Source organism: Hydra vulgaris, chromosome 01 (genome assembly GCF_038396675.1).
Source record: "Hydra vulgaris chromosome 01, alternate assembly HydraT2T_AEP".
In the NCBI taxonomy this organism is placed as follows: domain Eukaryota; kingdom Metazoa; phylum Cnidaria; class Hydrozoa; order Anthoathecata; family Hydridae; genus Hydra; species Hydra vulgaris.
Window position 1 is genome coordinate 47,094,001 of NC_088920.1, and position 21,372 is coordinate 47,115,372.

General features: G+C 27.3%; 1 protein-coding gene across 5 annotated transcripts in view; it reads left to right on the top strand.

Moving 5' to 3' along the window:
- LOC100208931 (intermembrane lipid transfer protein VPS13D) overlaps positions 1-21,372 on the top strand; it is a 241,165-nt gene that overhangs the window by 116,886 nt on the left and 102,907 nt on the right. For 4 of the 5 annotated variants that reach the window (XM_065788385.1, XM_065788387.1, XM_065788386.1 and 1 more), the window contains 9 exons: positions 254-422; positions 4,802-4,903; positions 5,096-5,225; positions 5,348-5,488; positions 6,279-6,433; positions 13,778-13,875; positions 14,020-14,245; positions 19,203-19,310; positions 20,623-20,695. In XM_065788385.1, coding sequence (XP_065644457.1) covers positions 254-422; positions 4,802-4,903; positions 5,096-5,225; positions 5,348-5,488; positions 6,279-6,433; positions 13,778-13,875; positions 14,020-14,245; positions 19,203-19,310; positions 20,623-20,695 — 1,202 coding nt within the window. The remainder of the gene's footprint in view (positions 1-253; positions 423-4,801; positions 4,904-5,095; positions 5,226-5,347; positions 5,489-6,278; positions 6,434-13,777; positions 13,876-14,019; positions 14,246-19,202; positions 19,311-20,622; positions 20,696-21,372) is intronic. The other variant, XM_065788389.1, reaches the window with a different exon arrangement.

Here is a 21,372-nt window from a genome sequence, read left to right on the forward strand (position 1 = left end):
GAAGGTTTTTTACCCAAAATTGATTTTTTAAATCAAAATTTGAATTTTTGAAATATTAAAATTTGACTTTTTTGTTCAAATTACTTTTATATAAGGGCTAACACATATAGAGTTGCTATGGGTATACATTTTTCTGTAAAAAGTTAAATAATTTTTAGTTAATGTATATATGTATGAATGCATGTATGTATGAATACATCAGAGGTAGAGATATTAAGACGATATTTAATAAAATGTCTTTTTTTTCAAATAGTGGATCAGCTTGGTGGTGTTATGCTATTAATTCATCTCTGGTTCCAATTAAAGAAAAATATAAAAGGAGAACAAAAGTTTTTATAACAAATAGAGTTAAAGATATAAATGCTTACTCCAAACTCTATGCACAGAACTTGATGAATAATCCTTTAACATCAAAAGAAAAGGTGATATTTGTTTAACCATTGTAATGAAAATATTATTACCAACTTTAGTCTGAAAATGAATGCAAAATTTACATAAATTTAAAAAAATTATTAAAATCAAATAAGTTGTAATTTATACCACTTTATATCTTGGTAAAATTAAACGTAATATAATCAAAGACTATTGATAGTTATTAGTATAAATAAAGTTTAATAATATAAATATAAGAGATTTAGATATTACATCTGATGCAAATAAAAATTATGTAATGAAGTAAAATTTGACAGCATCTAAATTTTGCAATTTATTTTAGAAGGATCTTTCATGAAATAATATTTCTCTGCATTCTAAAAATGATCTTTACTCCTAATTTATTTGAATCCATGAACAAAATTTATAAATCAACTTTAATCATTCAATTTATAGTATTTAACTTGATCAGACTTGAGCTATTTTTATTTGCATAATCTAATGTTACATTATAATGTTTCATAATGAAATTTAGAGTACATTAACGATTTTAAATTAACACAATAAATTAATGAAAATACCTCTTTGTTAGTTCTTTGTTTAAATTTGAACTAAAATGTATTAAAAAAAAAAAAATATATATATTAAAAAAAATTTGTTATCTGTAGTTTCTGTACTCAGAAATTTAGTACTAATATTTTTTCTCTTATATTATTGAATTATAACTTAATGGCTTTTGAAAAATTTAGCTTGAACACATTTTTGAATAGTATATATGTAAATAACCTATAAAAGAAGATAAAGTAATACACTTTTAAATTGTGTATATGCTCTCAAAATCAAACTTTTCTACAGTATCGCTGAAAACATACAATTGCTTTCTGTAATTTTATATTAAAAAATATTTTTTATTGCCACCATAATTTGTTGTTATTTTTATATATTTTGTTTATTATCATTATTCATTTTGTTTGATTTTACAGAGAATTCTGGCATTTCGAGGTTATAAAAAATGCCATGATCCTGGGATTGCAATCACTAAATGTAGCTGTAACTTAAGCTTTTAACAACTTATGTTAAATGTTGTTGTCACTTGTCTTTTTGCTGTATTGTAGTCACTTTAACTTTTAAAACTATAAATTTCATTCACTTTGAAAAAATACAAAAATATGAAATACTAGATAAAACACATAAAATATAACAAGATATAACAAAGATAACAAAATATAACAAGACCTCAGAGGTAAGCTATACTATGTCATTTTATTCAACTTTTCAGTTTAAATATATAATTGGACTTGTTTTTTACTACAAAATTTATTTCACCCAGCAAGACACATAGATCAGCAATACACATAGATCAAATTAGACAGAAAGACACATAGATCAAACCATACATCAGAACACACTTTTTTTTGCGTATTGCGTATTGAGTATATTACTCATATCATACTCAATACGCAACTCAACGTACGCAATTTCTTTGAGTATAATACTCAATACGCAACTCATAGTACGCATTAATCTTGAGTAGAATACTCAATACATAACTTATAATACGCATTTTTTTTGAGTAATTTGCGTGTTTTTTTTCGAGTGTAAAATATAATTTTGTTCTAAAAGTAATATTGTTTTTTATATAATGAACAAACAGAAACACGAAATGAAAGAGAAAAAAAAAATTATATTTTTCTAAAATGTATTTTCAATTCATAAACAAAAACAAAAGTAATGAAGAAAATTTTCAAACAACTGAAGAATTATTTTCACTCAGCCATTTCATTAAGTATGGTTAAGTTACTTCTTAAAAAGGCACGATTTATTAGTGTTTCATCGGTCATGTTGCCGGCTCTTTTTCGATTAACTACACCACATATGCTAAAAAAACGTTCAACATAAGCGGAGGATGTCGGTATATTAAAACATGAGACACAAATTATAAAGTTATGGCAATTCTTTTCTTTTCTCAAACCAAAATGCATCATAATGAGTTTTGTTGGTGAAACTATGGTTTCCTAAAATGTTTACAAAGTTATTCCTTTCTTTGTCAGCTAGGTGTCTGATGCTAAGCTCATGCTCAAATTGTTTTTTTACATTAGTTATCAGCAATTTGCAAAATTTTTTCTTTTTATCATCTTTTTTAGCCATTTCCTTATATTGCATGATTAATAAATGTAAACTTGGTACCAAGTCATCAATATGTACGCGATTTCTTTGATTCAAAAGCTTATATCTATATGCTGGGAGCATCAATGATAAATAGAATTCAATCTCTGCTTGAGTAACTGGACATTTAATAGTTTCAAAACAATGTTTTTTATATACTTTGTAAAAACAAAGTAACATTAAAAAGCTTTATGACCAACAAGTTAAATTTTTGTTTCTTAATCTATTTTTTTGTTGTTGAAAGATTCGGCCAATTTGAATTGTCTGATGAGTTTTTTTAGCAAATGAACAAAGCAATGACAAAATAGTTTTCAATCGTTTGCATCACAGTATTATGTATAGAAATATTAAATTTGTGGTTTGTGCATGCAAAACGACATACTTTTCTGCTGCCGAGTTCAAACTCTAATTGATCTACTATACTATGATCCCCAAATTCATAATTATCAGCATCATCAATTCCAGTAGCATGAATCTCAGCATCAATCTCATTAGATAGTTTGCTGAATTTAATATCATTTTGGGTTGGATTTATTTCTTCAGTAAGCAATTCGTTAGTTTCAGGTTCAATTTTGTTTTTAGGTGAATCTTTCAGTTCCTGATCATTCTCATCACTGTTGTCATTCTCAAACAATTCTTCCCAAAAGTCTTCTTCAATCCAATTGCTGTTTTCAAATTCATAATTTAGCATTTGTGGAAAAGCTCTAAGAAAAGCTTTACCACCATCACTCACATAACCGTCAACTTTAGATTTATCGAAATCATATTGATTTAATATTTCTTCTGAAACCAATATCATATTTTCAGCATTATGTGGGCCACTCATTCGTTAAAGACCAAGAACTATTAGCTTTTTACTGAAATCAGCAAAGGTAACCTGGCAACATAAGGCAAAAAAATCAGCCAGCTGGCGGCTATCCCAGATATCACCTATTAATGTAATAGTTTTGGCTTTTCTAAGGCAGTTAATGATTGTTTTTTTTATCTTTTCAACTACCATAGGAATTATACTATAGAAAAAAAGACTTCTTGCATGGTAAATGAATTTTATGACGCTCTAAAAGTCTTTTTAGATGAATGTTACCTAGCTCTTTTATTGCCATATTGGATGACATTACATATTTAGTTAGATCCATAATATTGTCATCTAACAACGAGTCATCATCATTATCAAGACTTATATCAACATAAGCCTTTTTCCAAGCCATAAAATCGTCTTTGCCGTTACATGGTGTGGAATTAAAATGCTAAAAAAATTACCACTTTTACCTAGTGGTTCATGTAATACCTTATAGCAATAAATGCAGGTAAAATGTAATTTTTCTTTCTTTCCGGGCTTAAAATCGATTTCGGTTCGGCAATGAAAAAAGTTTAAAGCCGAACTGTAAGTTTTTTCAGTGTCACCAAATTTAAAAATTTTACGCGGAAATTTATTGTTTTTCAAGTTATGTTTAATTTCATTAATCTCTTTAACATATCATTTAATACTTATATTTGTTAATAAAGCATTGCTTATGCTTTCGCTGCACGATGGTTGACTATTTTCAATCGACAATACGACTAAGGCACGATTACTTCTATCAGAATTTATTTGTTTATTTACAGACTGATTTTCTTTATCTTCTATATTTATACTTTTTTCTTTTTTTTTTTCTCAAACTCTTTACATTAGAGTCTGAACCTAATTTTCGTTTGGCGAAAACAAAGCAACTCAAAGTTTATCAACTTGTAAAACAGCAAATTGTAAATTGTTATTTGAAGCTCATAAAGTCATTAAAAGCAATGCTACTTACTCCCTAGAGGCTTCAAGACGTGATTTTCGACACGCAAACCTTAATAATTTATTTTGAAAAACAAATTATAATAGTTAAATTATAATTTAGTATTTTTTTTTGTTATTTATAAAAAAATATATACTTTAACAACTAATTTATATTTTACACTCAAAAAAATTGCTTATTTTTACGCAAAATACTCAAAAAATATGCGTATTATGAGTTGTGTATTGAGTATTCTACTCAATAAAAATGCGTACTATGAGTTGCATATTGAGTATTATACTCAAAGAAATTGCGTACGTTGAGTTGCGTATTTAGTATGATATGAGTAGCATACTCAATACGCAATACGCAAAAAAAAGTGCGTTCTGATGTATGGATCAAACTAATAATACATAGTGTAGTATACCATTATAGAGCTCTCGAAGAGCTGAGTAAATTAAAGTAATTTTTATATTTTCACAAGTATAAAATTTTATCTTTAGGATGAGCTTGAAATTATTGAAAAGCGAATATCCCTTGAAGAACTAACATTACTGCGAAAATATATATTCTCCAAAGTTGAAAAAAATGTCCAAGCTAAAAAGGTTTTTTTTTAAACTGTTCAAGCTAAAAAAATTGTATTTTTAGTTCTTATAATTGATATAAAATCTAATATATAAACGTTTTTAAATGTGATTTATATTAAAATTTTATTTATATTTTGTAGTTGTATGTTGCTTCTGTTTTATATTTTTAATATGAATTATATTAAATGTTAAAATATTCTTTAAAACTAGAGTTCAACTAAATTAGTTGTAAATAAGAATGAAACCTCTTCTTGGAGCACTTGGGCAATGAGTTTCAATCCTTATTGGACTAGTTCTCAAGAGAAAGTTGATACTCCTGAGCTTGCATCTATTACACAGGGTTAGAAGCTTTTATTATTTAGCACACAAAATTATTAATTTATGCAAATATATTAATTTATGCATTATATATTAATAACACTATAAATTCTAAATTTAACAATTTTTTTTTTTACAATATAGAAGAAAAATTATTTCTTGAAGAGCTACAAGAAACTTACAGCGAAGAAGAATCATTGTTAAAAAGAGATTCGTTTTTTGCTCAGATAGATTTTACACTTAGTAGTGGTTCAATTATACTGAAAAATGATTCAAGTGGAATAAGTTAGTATGAATATTTACTTTTATTAACCTTGCTTTATTATTTTAATTTAAGGTGGTACAGGTAATATGTAAATTATTTATGTAACACCAAAAAAAGGCATATTAATACATTACACAGTATTTCTAAATATTGCATGTTTTTAAATTTGATTTAAACACAGAAAAGGAAGATAAATAAACTGTAAGATTAGGTAGAGAATTTAAATATTTAGTTACTTTTTCTCAGAAATAAAATTTCTGTACAACATTATTGTAGTTGCTATGTGGAATAAATTGAGAATCTTGTTAAATAGTGAGTAGAAGCGAATATCATCATCATAAGGTTGAACTAAAGTTCAACCTTATGTTCTATGGAATTTAAGAGAATGAAATTTGAAAATAATAAGTCTTGAAGCATTGTTAGAAATACGACATCTTTTTCAGATACTTCTTTTGTTATATTTGCAGACCTATTCTATCTATAGTATATTCTTTGAGAGATAAGGATTTCAGATAAGTGCACATAGTTCTAGAATCAATTAAAAATAAAATTTGTAGCCTTGTCCAAAGTTGAGAATTGTTTCTGATAAAGAACTTTAAGAGTTAATAACCTTGCGCTTTTGCTTTGCCTACAATAAAAGAACAGTGATTGAAAACATTCTTATTAAAAGACACAATTATGCCAATATCTTGGATTGAATTGACAGATTCAACAGTGCTTATGCATAAGAGATGAACACTAAGGATAATAGCATTTGCTTTGAAATTTTTAAGTATATGGTTTTATGTTTATAACTTTATTTTTGTTTAGACAATAAAGAGATATTGAATGTCAGACTTGATCAGCTCACATTTTCATCTGAACTTCGCCCAAAGCAGCATTCATGGGATTGGTCAGCAGCTTTAAGGTCGTTTCAAGTAAATAATACTAATCAAAGTGTATTTCCGGCCCTTATTTGGCCTAAAGTAATATATTTATTTTCTAGTTACTTTTTTTACTAAATATTAGCCTGTAATCTAATATATAATAATTTGTACATATATTTTAAATCTCTCTCTCTCTCTCTCTCTCTCTCTCTCTCTCTATATATATATATATATATATATATATATATATATATATATATATATATATATATATATATTTTTTCAACAAAAAAAAAAACTTCTTAAAAAATAATTTTTGCACGGATTAAATTTTCAGCGTTTGTTTGAAAGCAGTATTACAATTACTTTGGATTACAGTTACTTAATTCTGGCTGAGATAAATAAAAACATTTTGATAGCATCTTAACGTTGGATATCTGAAAAAACAACTACACTCACAAAATAAATAGTGATTCAAAAACTCAAATCATTTTTGACTCGAATCTCAAATTGAAGCGACACTTGATTTGCGAATCGAATCAATTTGCAGGGCCCTAATATATATATATATATATATATATATATATAATATATATATATATATATATATATATATATATATATATATATATATATATATATATATATATATATATATATATATAAATGTATGTAAATAGGTCATCACTATCTTTTTTTTAATTATGCCTACTTTAGGTTTTAAAATGCTGACTTAAGTCCAAGCATTATTTTAATTTCAATTCATATTGACGTTATAAAAGTCATAAAAATCTAAAAAGTAACTGCCTAAACCCGAATCAATATTTGATCTATTTACTGACGCCCTCATATCACTCTTTCAGTATGATTTCATCACTGACATTTCATGCTTGGCTAAGTATATAAAGATTTTTTCATATATATATATATATACATATATATATATATATATATATATATATATATATACATATATATATATATATATATATATATATATATATATATATATATATATATATACATACATATATATATATATATATATATATATATATATATATATATATATATATACATTATATATATATATATATATATATATATATATATATATATATATATATATATATATACATACATATATATATATATATATATATACATACATATATATATATATATATATATATATATATATATATATATATATATATATATATACATATATATATATATATATATATATATATATATATATATATATATATATATATATATATATATATATATATATATATATATATATATATATATATATATATATTAGGGATATGACTTTTTAATTTTTTTTCAAATAAAATGTTTCCTGTATCATAAATCGATGAACTTTTACCTAAAATCATGAAAAAAGGCCCAAATAGCTTTCTGCAACAAAAAAAGGTCACCCCCAAAATAAAAATTTGATTTACCATTTTTATACATTCATTTTTGACCGATGTTTTAATCTTAAGCTTAATTCTCAGCTTAATTCTATTTATTTCATTATTTTGTTATGAATTTATAAATATAACGCCACACGTTACCATGGCAACGAAACGGCCGTGTGCCGGCAAATACTTGGAATTGTTATGTGATGACGTCATTGTGTTACCACGGTGATATAGACGACTGTAACAGACTGTAGAAGATTATAGAACTTAGTAGAACATTCTGGAAGCTCTAAATAATTATATAAGCGAGCTGCTGTCAGAGCTCAGTGTTGATAATGTGAATAGTTCTATGAAGTACTCTGCGTGTAACTGAGCTAATAAGGAACTACTGTAGCAAACTAAAGACGCTGTAAGTGTACGAAGTATAAGTAGTTGTAGCATTATCGTTAGGATACGGACTGGATTATCGAACTGTTATCAACATTGACTGGATTATCGAACTATAATTGGATTACTATACAGTTAAAGTATTTTATTAATTAAACGACTTTATTAAACGGATATTTACGCTCAGCTATCCGTAAAGTCGTAACAATATTATATGATGTCTCACAAGAAAAGTCATACCACAGTAACAAAGAACAAGAAGACTTGGACTAAAAATTTGGTGAGATTTCAAGAGTCACACAGAAGAAGAGGAAGCGTGGCTGTAGAAGAACATTCACTCGATGAAAAATCCAGAATACCACTTCAATTGCAGATCGTAGGAAGATACCAGTTTCTCGGAGCATATGTTAAAGGAAGAAAAGAACGAATAGACCAAATTTCTAAGGACATTACAAAATTGTGGGACAATAAACTGAATTTTCCACGTGTGTCTGATCAAGTGATAAGAGCAAAGCTTATGAAGGTGCTGAAGGTCTATGATGAATGTGTCAAGCGTGGAAAATATGATGTTCTCAATGCATTATTTGACATCACGAAAGTGAATGGCCAGTGGTTATCCTCGGAAGATAAACGTCTATACCACCTACAAAAAGAAAGTAAAGGACAGGTGGGGTACTCAACAGGACAAGTGGCAAGTAAAGAAACCATTCACCCTTCCAAGAGAAGGAAAGTCCAGTCTGGAACAGCAATACCTTCCACATCACAAGTCCTGTCTACCACAGACAGTGGTACTGAATCTGAAAACTGCAAAAGTAAGAGTGAAGATGATGAAGACGACGACGGTGATAAAGACGATGATGAGGACACTCAGAAAAAAACTAGAAAGCACTACAAAAGTAAATTTGCTGTAAGTATGGTTACATCAAGTGGAGTTTCCACAAAGAAAGCTGCTAAAATATGCAATGTATTATCACAACAAGGTATTGATATTCCAACTCCAAGTCAATCAGCAATTTACAAGTCCATATTCAAAGAGGCAGGTAAATTAAAAAAAAAAATGATACAACAACTTAAAATGGAACAGTGGTCCTTACACTTTGACGGCAAACGAATAGATGATAAGGAATATCAGGTAGTTGTACTTCAGAATGAAAGAACTGACGTGAAACTTGATGCACTGCGTTTAAAAGATGGCAAAGCTGAAACTGTTGCTGAAAAAATTGCCAAACTTATTGATGAATACAATTTGTGGAATTCAATTAAGATGATCATTACTGATACAACAAACGTCAATACTGGGAAGAGAAATGGAGTTGTTGTGAAGTTGCAACGTATGTTTAAATTAAAGGGTGTCACAATACCACAATTTATCGGTTGTCAGCATCACGTACTAGACAGGATTCTCCGTCTGGTGATGGACGAAGAACTTGGGGGTGATACCAAATCTCCAAACATTGAATACCCATTTGTGTCTGAACTGTTGAATAAGTATGATGAACTGAAGGATAAGTTTGTGAATGGAACTGTAGAAATTCTTGATAAATCAGGGTGGAGAGACGATATGAAGTTTTTGTACCATTTAACAAGAGTGTTTAGGTTCTATGAAGAACAAAGAAACTTCCCTCTGATTCACTTTCAGAACATTCCTAATATGAGCAATGCCAGATGGAACTCAAGAGCCATTCTCGCCATTCTGGCGTTCATTCTTATGCCTGAAGCGAGAAAGAATTTGGAGAAGGTTTGCAGGTTCATTTCATATGAGTGGGCAGAACATTGGTTTAGTAGTCAAAAGTAAAATGACAATGACTTCAAGAATTTATCTGATGTATTGAAGCCTTACAAAAAGGCATTGCAGTCATTCAAAAATCACTGGAAGAAAGAGCCATCCGTCATCGACATACCACGAAGTAATCAGATAGCTGAACGTGCAATCAAGGTGATGCAAGACCTGTATGCTTCCTGCAGAAAGAAAGACAAACTGCAACTTCGATTCATTCTAAGTAATAAGCGCTAGACTCTTTATGAGACGTGAGCATCATGTGACCCATGTACTAAACACAGTAGGCCTATAGACACAGACAGTTATGTATATTGTTGTACTAGACGCTTTGATACTGTTAATTTTGTAATACTTGTATAATTATATATCACATAATGTTTTTTGTTATATCACAGTACATGTTGCATAAATAAATAAAATAACAACAGGAGTATGACTCTTACAACATCTTCAGCCTTTAATATTCATTTACTGTACAAAAGTGTACCTATTGAAATTCGATTTTTTGGTTTTGGGGTGACCTTTTTTCAAAATATGTCAAAATGAAACATCTATTCGTTCTTTTTACATAAAAGTTCATTGAATTACGATACAGGCCTAGTAGGTTGCAAAAAAGTCATATCCCTAATATATATATATGTATATATATATATATATATATATATATATATATATATATAGATAGAGAGAGAGAGAGAGAGAGAGTGAGAGAGAGAGAGAGAGAGAGAGAGAGAGAGAGGGTGAGCGAGAGAGAGAGAGAGAGAGAGTAGAGAGAGAGAGAGAGAGAGAGAGAGAGAGAGAGAGAGAGAGAGAGAGAGAAAGAGAGAGAGAGAGAGAGACAGACGGACAGACAGACAGAGACAGAGAGTGAGAGAGATCGATAAATAGACAGATAGATTCAGGGTGTATGGAAAAATCCAGTCAGATTTTAAATTTTTTTTACTTTCTCTACTATTTTGGATTACCTCATATTTAACTATATGAGATAAACTAGAGATTTCTAGATTGATCAAGTGGCAAACACACAGTGTCATAAATTGACCCATAAGTTTTACTTAATCCAACAAAAAATGAAAAAAAAAATGCCATCATTTTGGCATTTAGTTTGAACTTTAAAATTGAGTCTTTTTAAAAGCCCACTGCTTAAAAATTTTGAGGATTGTTTTTAAGCAGAGGGTGGGGGAACGTTATTTTTAGAATATCTTGCTCTTCCTCCTAGAAAAAATTTTATCTACTTTTCCAATACTGACTTTAGCAAATCCTAATAAATAAAGATGTGCATCCAATGCTATTCTTAGGTGTGCATCAAATGCTATGTTGTAGGCCTCTTGGTGATTTGCGGACAAAAAATAAATTTTATGACAATTTCTATAAAGCTAAATATTTTGATATTTATTTTATATATTTCATTATTTATATATTTACAAATCTTTATTTAACTAAATTATTAAATGATATTTGTAAAGTTAATTAGTATTGTTTTCAAGATACAGTTATCTTGATGAGAAGTCTAAAACTACCTTATGCAAGTTCTCTCTATGATCTTTGTGACTTACATCTCTTTTATATCTGCCCAAGTGTATTTAAACTTGAAGTGAATAGCTTCTCTGATTTGGTCTGCAAATCTGGCTTGACCGCATTGATTTTTTTCACCAAAAATAACAATGTGGGCTAACATGATGTGGACCTTCCATGTTATGGATAAGGTGTATCTATAAACTTTTGCAATCTCTGTTAGGTAATTATATGAATCATTCAATAGAATGCTTGACATTAAGGCTAAAGCAATTACTAAAACAGTAATCCACAACATAGATATTAACATAGGTATTAATAGGTATTAACTGTTGACAATCATTTTGAAATGCCACATTTAGATCTAAAGGATCAAGACAATATCTTGTTAACTCCATCAAACCCTCCTCCATGATAGCTGAGAATGTATATTCCAGACAGCCACTGATTAAAGTTTGATATAAAGTTAAGAATTTTGTTTAATAATCTAACTTGTGGTTCTTCATTAAGATAAAAGTCTTTTTCGGATAATGCTTTTATGTAGCTGTGTTTTTTCTTTTTTTGCCTTTCCTGTTTAAAACTCAGAAAGATGAAGATCAAAGCTTCCAAATTTTCTTAGAGTCCCTGTATTAGAGTTCCTGTATAAGTTTTTTTCTTAGAGTTCCTGTATTTGAGTTCCTGTATAAGTTTCTTTCTTAGAGTTCCTGTATGTGACAGGCCTTCACAGAAAGGTATGCGATTGCGTGCTGTTATATGACCACACAAATAATAACTTTGTTTGATGATTTGACCACAGCTAATTACATTTAAAAAACACGCTTAATAATAAAGATTTTTTATTATTATATTTATAAACGACAACTTTTTTAAAAAATAAAGTAAAAAAATCATTTAGTCAATACACGTAAAAAGATAATAAATTTTCGTTAAAAAGTGACAAATGTTTTTGAATGCTGCAATTAAATAACTTTCTAATGTTTTTTTATTAATGAAACACTTTTAAAATCAATGCTAATAATTTTTTATTAAAGGTATTGAATATTATATATAGATATTTTTTATATATTTAGAGTTATGTATTTTTTATAATAAATGATAATCTTTAAAAATTAAAAAGAAGAAAAACTAAAGAAAACAAATAAATGTGTTAAAAAATGTTGCTTTTTCTTTTTTTTTAAATGTGTTAACTAGCATGTATTTTTTTAAACTATTTTTAAATTAGTAAAAAAACAACAACAATGATTTAAATTAAATTGGTGTATTTATTAAGTATACAATATTGTACAAAGAGTATAGAGTATTGTACAGGACTGTACCATACTCTTTCCAGTAGCCCTGTTAAGAGTAGAAATCAGTTTTCTAGTACTTCTGTTTGAAAGGTCAAGATTTATTCCAAAATGCTTAAATCTATATTCATTTTTTCCTTGATTATAGAAAAAGTTACATGTTCTGCGTTGTGCAGACCTTATTCCAATGCCATTGATAAAAAGTTTTTACAGCCATTTACAGTGTTTGTGCTCTAAGCTACAACCTAAACATATTTTGTTCATTTTAATTTGAATATAACAGTATGTTATTTTTTGAAAACCTCTGTTTATATTACCTATTATTGACAGCCATTTAGAGCAGATCTTTACTGTGTTTTCTAGAAAGATAGAAGAGCTCTGATCTTTTATATTTTGATAGCAAAATCATCAAATGACTAAAATAGTTATTTATGATATTGGTTGTAATTTTGCTTGATCATTCTGATGTCATAATTATCTTGATTGTCATGATTATGATTATAAACTGATCACATATTTGGTGCAGTCTAGGCTCTCTAGCCATGGCACAGGCAACTTACTTAGGAGAAGTAAAACCCCCCAAAATAATTGTAGGTAGAAGGAGCTTGTAAACCTTTGGATGGTTTCTATTGGTAGTATCACAATTAAAATACTCGGTCCTGATTTGCAAAATAGGTTAATGTCAGGAAAGTTGTAAAAAAATATTGTAAAAATTGGTTTTTCTATAACTTCATATTTGAATAAGAGAATGGCAGTGCAAAAACTTGTCTAAACCACATATGCATGAAACCATCACGTTTGTTCAACAGATTAAACCCTTTATACAAAAAAAAAATTGTTTAATCATGAAGAGTTCAAACTTATTGAATTTGTAATTGCCCCTCCTCCCTACCCTCCTCCCCCCCCATCCCCTCCCCCACTTTCTTTATTGTTTTGTTTGTAAAGTTTATTTTTTTTTTAAGTTTGTATATTTGTTGAAACAAATTTGATTACTGTGCGTGTAAATTTTTTTTAGCCACTTTTTTTAAATAAATTTTTTTAGATTTCAAAAAAAGTGAGTTATTCAGATGATCTTCAGTCATCATGTTTTTTGGTCATTAAATTTGGACAAAAGAAGATGCATCTCTCCTCATCATACAGGTGTATATTTAATTTATTAGTTGATTATTATAAATATTATGAAATTATATAACCATCTCATTTATATCTATCTGATTTTATTTATTTTATTTCTACTTTATAATAGTGAATGTTTGTAAAAGCCAAGAATATATCTATTTTTAGACTGTCAGTTGTTGCCCAACCTCTTAATATTGTATATTCAGCAGATATTATTTCTGAATTAAAAGAATTTTTTGTTGTACATGAAAAATCCAAATATAAGCTAAGTACCACAAATATGACATCTCGTCTTCGCAATGCAGTTAGTTCTCGAATAGAAGAAATTAAATCTGCTACTAAGTCAGAATTCGTTAATGTTGTAGGAGATTTTGCAAAAGGATATACTCAAGTATGCTGATTTATATTTTTAATAAAAGTTATTTTTAACTACAGTTTGAAAATTTTTTAAAAATAAAAAAAATTGTTTAAATTAAGTAGAATTCTAAATACTAGATGCATACTGTATATGTTAGATCTAAATATTTAAATGTTTAAACATAAAAATGTAAATTATAAGATTTTAAATCTTAAAATTTACTATTTTCAATGTTGCATTATAGACAGTAAACACAAAAAAAAAGGGTCATGAGGAAACTGAAGATTTTACTTATTTCTTGATATTGAGAAAACAAACCTGTTTTGTTATTTTTATAATATATAATATTTGGTATTAAAAGCGAATACAAATAAGAATAAAGAATTAATATTAAAGCATTGCTAAAATATTCACTCTTTATTTGTATACTAAAGAGGGAGTATTTTACTATTAAATTGGATAAAATTTTCATTAATGGCAAGAAGGTAAGATTGTTTTACAAGATTTTGCAAATGCATAATTGCTTAATATGCGTTGGTATTGGAGTTTTAAAAATTTAATTTTTTTCTTACAATCTGATTATTAAAGTAAAATTTAAGTTTTTAAATTTTTCATTTATGTCATTGCGTCATCCTAATGCTTAAAACATTTATTTTTATTTTGTTACTAAGAATTGTAATAGCTATCTAGTTTACAAACTAATTATTATTAAAGTTATATTTTTTTTTTGAATATATAATTTAAATTTGTATTTAAAATTCTTTACTTATTGCAAATAGTTAAATGGAGAATCTCAAAAAGTATTAAAATACCTAAAATAAACTACATTTTTTTTACATGGTTATTAGCAAATGTTTTTTTTCATATACCAATATTTTGTATACTTTCAATGTTGTTTATCTAAATACAAATAAATCTAAATAAAATTTGCAATTCTCAAATCTCAAAGTCTAAAATTCCTTATTTTCTTAATCTTAAATTTTGAAATTATAAAAAAACAATTGTAATCATTAATGATAAGCTTAATAATAGTTAATAGCAAATACTCAATAGTGTTATTAAATAACAATAAAAAAATAATGTTTTCAGACATCTTGATTTTATCATTAAACTGTGATGTGTATTTTTGGATGGCAAAAGTTTTTGGGCAAAAAGAGAAAAACGAGATGAACAAGAAGATGAAGTTTTTAATCAAAAAATGGAATTTATAGATAAGTTTTGATTATTTAGGAGGTATGATTATATCAGAAGACAGAGAAGATCAATTGCAGTAGCTTATAGCTGTGATAAGCCACTGTCAACATTAAAGGTTTATCTTCACTTTTAACATCAAGATGGACATTATTAATGGTTAAAGAAAAGTGGTTGAAGAGGGGTAAAATTAAATTATTGATTATCATTATTTTCTTTTTAGAAGAAAGAGGTGGAAGCAGATGTAGAAAAGCATAAAAAAGTGTGTAACATAAAGTTTGAAGGGGTTGATATTAATAAAAGTATAAAAGTGTTGGCATGATTGGAAACCAACCAACCTATGCAAGCACGGAGAAATAAACTAGTGTGTGCAAAATTGCATTCTAAATATGTTTTATCTATACCTGCAATTGCATAATGGGTATAAGCATATTTTAATTCAAGCAGTGAATGAAAAACTTAAAAAGAAGAAGAAATTTAAAAAATTTTATTCAGTACTAAACATATATAATACAAAATTATCAAATTTGTTTCAATAGTTGTTATTCTAGAGGACACCTGAAGGACTAACTATTTAAATGTAAATTTATTCTCAAATGGAATGTTACTTGTCATAATAGCTCATTCTTATCATAATACCTCAGCCTTGAGCTCTAAATATTAAAACAAGTGTAACTAGGCAAGATAAAAATTAATAAATAAGGTAAGCTAAGCATGAGTGCATGTTTCCTCAATTGACCATGAAAGTAAATTGATTAGAAGATAGTTAAAACTCTGGTTTGGATTGTACAATGTTTTTAATTGGTTAGTCATTGCATTAGTGCCACTAATTTGTTTTTACAATTTATTTCAAATAGAACTTTAATGTTCACATAAAAAGATAAAATTGATGTTATTTTTTTATATGTTAAATTTGTTTTATTCTTAGTAAAATATGTTAATTGATATTTGTCTTACTTATTAATTGATAATTGTGACTAAACATTAATAATCTGAGGTTTTTTATTTATTAGTTTGATTATTATGTATTAACATGTTTTATTGTAATTCAAAGTTTATGTTTTATTAATTAGCTTTGTGAACTAAAAGTTAGTAACAATATTCTTTTATTCTTTAAATAATATATTTTATGTAAGTTTTTTTTTTTAATTTACTCAAGGATATCCAACTCTACTCATTTTTCACAGCTCAATTTTAAGTAATGGAGTAAAATTTTCACTGAGTGTTTCTTTTTTTGGTCTGACAAAAAAAGAAACACTCAGTGAAAAGTTGGAAAAAATGAAAATTTTACTCTTGGTAAACCATGCGAGCAAAAAAAAAAAGAGAGAATATATAAAATACCATTTTTTATCAGTACAAAATGCAAACAACACCTAGAGCTGCTGTATCATGCTGAACATAAAGAACTGAAAAAAAGCCACACATATTGCTTATCCAATGGCCTTCTTGTGTTAAAACAGATCAATTAGAGAAAAACTGAATTAGAAAGAATTGATGTGTCGTTGTCAAGGTACTAAAACTATCTTCTTTCAAAAAGAAAAAAATATTGGAATGGAGTTGAAATCACCATTATTGATCTGTTGAGAATTGGCAAAAGATATTGTTTATAAACTTTCATATTCATGGTTTGTTAAAAATTTTTTTAAGTACTCTTTGGTTTTCAGATGAAAATTTTTATCAATAATAATTTTTTTATATAATATTGGACAAATAGCTTTTGTTAATTGATCAAAAAAGTTTTATCTTGATTTTGAATTGCATGAAAGCAGTCAATTGTGATAAGTCAATAAAATGAAGCTTTAGAGATTCAGTTGCTTATTGACAGATTAGTAAAAAAAAATATCAAAAATTTTGTATTAACACTAGATGGTGTAACTATAGTAAAAATTTTTGAACTTGAAACAGAAAAGAAACAATGTATTGCTAAAGCAACTTATTTGGTTTCAAACCCATTAAAAACACTACTTTTTCGTCTCTGTATCTCACACTTGTTTTATACAAAATATAATTCATAATTGTTTTATAAAAAATCCAGCATACAATAAAAAAAGTTAAAATTTTTTATTTTATTCTTATATTACTCATTTAAAAGTAGCAAACAGAGTTGTTTTCTAAATTTCGAGAAATTACTTCTTATTTATCGAATATTATTTAATCTACTTATTATAGATCAAATATAACAAAATCAATGAAAAATGTTAACGGGTGATGCGGAAGTTATTGGACAAAATAAAAACGTCAATAACTTATTTATAAATAAAAAAACAAACTACTATTATTTTTTTTTTAAATAAAGCATTTATCTTTTAATAAAAATATACTATTTTTTATATGAAAAAACACCACCATCTGCAATTGATCTCAATTTTGCTCTGACGCCTTTCATATGCAACTGTAAAAAGTTTAAATCAATTTCTTGTAGTTTTAGTTTAATGCGATCAATAAAAACCTGCTCTGTTGAAGCTTGCCAATCTCCCTCGTAAACCTTCTGTGCCAAATGTCCCCAAAAATTTTCAATTGGTCGTGCTGGAGGCTCATTAGTGGGATTGGATTCTTTATCAACGTAATAGACATATTGGTCCATCCAATTTAGGGAATCTTTAGAATAATGAGAACTTGCTAAATCTGGCCAAAATAAATAGTTAAAGTCTCCATGATACTTGTGAATAAATGGAAGAAGTCCTTTTTCTAAACATTCATTAATATAGATTGATGAATTGATCGCTACAGCCTTGGAAGTGTGAAACAATGGCTCGGACATACCACGGTCAAATATGGCAATATATCCACATTAATAATTTTTTTGGAAATTTCTATTTTCCTATAAAACGAACACTTTCTGGGCATGTCTTTTTGTTGTTTGTGTAGTATCCAGAATTTCCAGGCATGTTGTCCCTTGCAAAACAAAGGTATTTTTCGTCATCGATGACTAGAAGCGATTTTGTGTTATAGAGTTGGTTAACTAGTTTCCTGCTTCTTTTCTTTGCCTTTATTTGTTGTTCTACAGTGTATTTTGGAGTCTTTTCACGTTTTCTATATTTAATATTCATTTTTTTTAACTGATGACCAATTGTCGATTGATTTACACCAAATTTAATACCTATTTTTCTCTGACTGACCCCTTTTCGATTGTTGACAAGTCTCGTTAATTCGGCTTTCTTTTCTCTAGTCCAGGATGTCGGACGACCAGGGTGCTTTCTATCAGAAAACGATTGAACAGTTTCAAGTCTTTTTAGGTTATCATATATTGTACTTCGAGCAAATCCTTCCTTTTCAAAATGATTTACAATTTTTTTTTTTTTATATATTAGGTTTATTTACAAAAAACATTTTTAGTCGCTTTTGAAAAGATTCTCATTCAGCTGCATTTAACCGCATTTTAAATAATTGTGTTTCAAATAATAAAGTTTATATTTTATAGAATGTTTATGCCTACGCATAAAACCACAAAAACTAATTATTATGCTCAAATAATGAAATTAGGATTTGTCCGATAACTTCCGCATCACCCGTTACAATAACAAACAATAAAGAATGTTACAATATTTTGGTTGTAAAAAAAGTCTACTGTCAATATAAGCCCCAAAAAACCGCAGAGTAATTCGAATGGTAATAGTTTTTATGAACTAAAAGGAAAATGTAGAAATTGTTAAATTCAAAGAATTTTGGACAAAACTATTTGCATTTATCAATGGAAATATGCATAAATATATTTTCTACTATGCTTGAAATATTTAAACTACATAATTTAAAAACAAAGCATAAAAATTAAATGGTTTTATGAACTAAAATATTACAGGTTGGAAATATATGGGATATCGATCTTGACATTGCAGCCCCTCAGATTATATTGCCTCTTCAAAACAGTGGAAGATTATTCCATGATGCTGATCTTCAAAACCAAATGGTAACAAATATTATTAATGTATAAATGTAACATATTACAAATGTAAGTTTTATAAATATCAAGCCTTCTCAGGAGACAGGGACACACCTTTCCAGTTTATAGTTTGTTCATTTTTAATTTTAGTTTAAGCTTATATTTGTTTACTCAGCACATTTTTTAGATGCGTTTATTTTAAAACATACAAAGAGCCGTGGCCAAGTTGTCAAATTAAAATGTTAAATGCGTAGTCATAAAAGGCCTGCAACCGCACGCGTCTTTTCTGAGAAGGCTTGAAATATGTATATATATATACACTAGCTGGAGTTACCCGGCGTTGCCCGGGCCAATATTTAAACTGGCTTACCTGATATCTGTACACAAAAATGGGCCCAAAAAATGGTCCCCCCTGACCCCGGGGGTCGGGGTACGGGGTCAAAACCCAGCTAAGAACCTTCTCCCCCTCAAGGACTACCCCCATGCCAAATTTCATCGATATCGGTCCGGCGGTTTGGATTTCTATAGAGAACAAACAAACAAACACACACACATTGCCCTTTATATATATTAAGATAAGATATATATATATATATATATATATATATATATATATATATATATATATATAAATATATATATATATATATATGACGACCTCTAACAGTTTGAGGTTGGCAATTTATTGTCAACCTTGTTTTTCTAATTCCAAGGGTTGATATATATATATATATATATATATATATATATATATATATATATATATATATATATATATATATATATATATATATATATATATATATATATATATATATATATATATATATATATATATTGTGTGTATATATATATATATATATATATTTGTGTGTATATATAATATATATATATATATATATATATATATATATATATATATATATATATATATATATATATATACACATATACATATATACATACATACATGTATACATACATGTATACATACATATATACATCAATTGAAAAATTTGCTTTAGGTAGGTATCATCTAGATATAAAGGATAAAAAAAGTTATCGTTTTTTTCATTCTCCTTTTTTTTTACCTCTTTGTCTCGATAACTGTCTTGAATAAAGCCTGCATTTAAAAAATTAAAGTCTCCAAAATTTATTTGGACAGGTATAAAATATTTTTGCGATTATTTATGTCTTTTGTCCTTTCATATTATCTTCCTGAACCCAAACCTCTATTGATTTATGTACTTAAGCCCTTGCCTATTTCGATTTAGTTGCACAACTTTATTTACCCCGCTAATTCTATATATCTTTCTATACTATGCTATACTATACACAGGTTTTGGTTAATCTTGGTAAAATTACATTTTGCAATGAACACGCACACAAAGAAAAGAAATCACATATAGATGGTAAGAGCTATATTAATTTGATCCTAACTGATTACACAGACTAACAAAAAAAAATGTTTATAAAAGCTTTTTAAACTAATTTACCTAAATTTTATGTATTTTTGGCTGCTGAAGCTATTTTTTTCATATTGCACAAAATTCTCTCACAATATGACAATAATCACAGTATGGTTGAATATACCAAAATAGGAGCAAATAAAAGTGAAAAAATCATTTTTTTTAAGTTTTATTTTTTACTTAATATTAAACTAATAGAATATAAATATTTATGATTATTTTAGAATATTTATTTAAGTATTTTAGAATATTTTAGAATGTTTTATTATTTTAAATATTTTTAGAATATTTATAGTTTTTATTCTCTGTAATATTTATGTTTTTTATGTAATATTTATATAATTTTTATGTTTTTCTAATATACAATGCAATTTGTTTTTCTCCATGAATTGACTAATTACCTATCATATTTGTATTCCATCATCCTTGATGTTGTTTCTCCATCTCTTTTATGCATTGTTAAAACCATTTTCTTCGGTCTTAATTCAAATTGCCAGTTTTTTTTAAAAAAAAACTAAAGATCTTTGTCCTTGAAGTGGGCTTTATTGCTCATCAGAAAACCACGAGTTTAAAACATAGACATTATATTGGTTACTATTAGTTTATAGTTAGGCACTTTC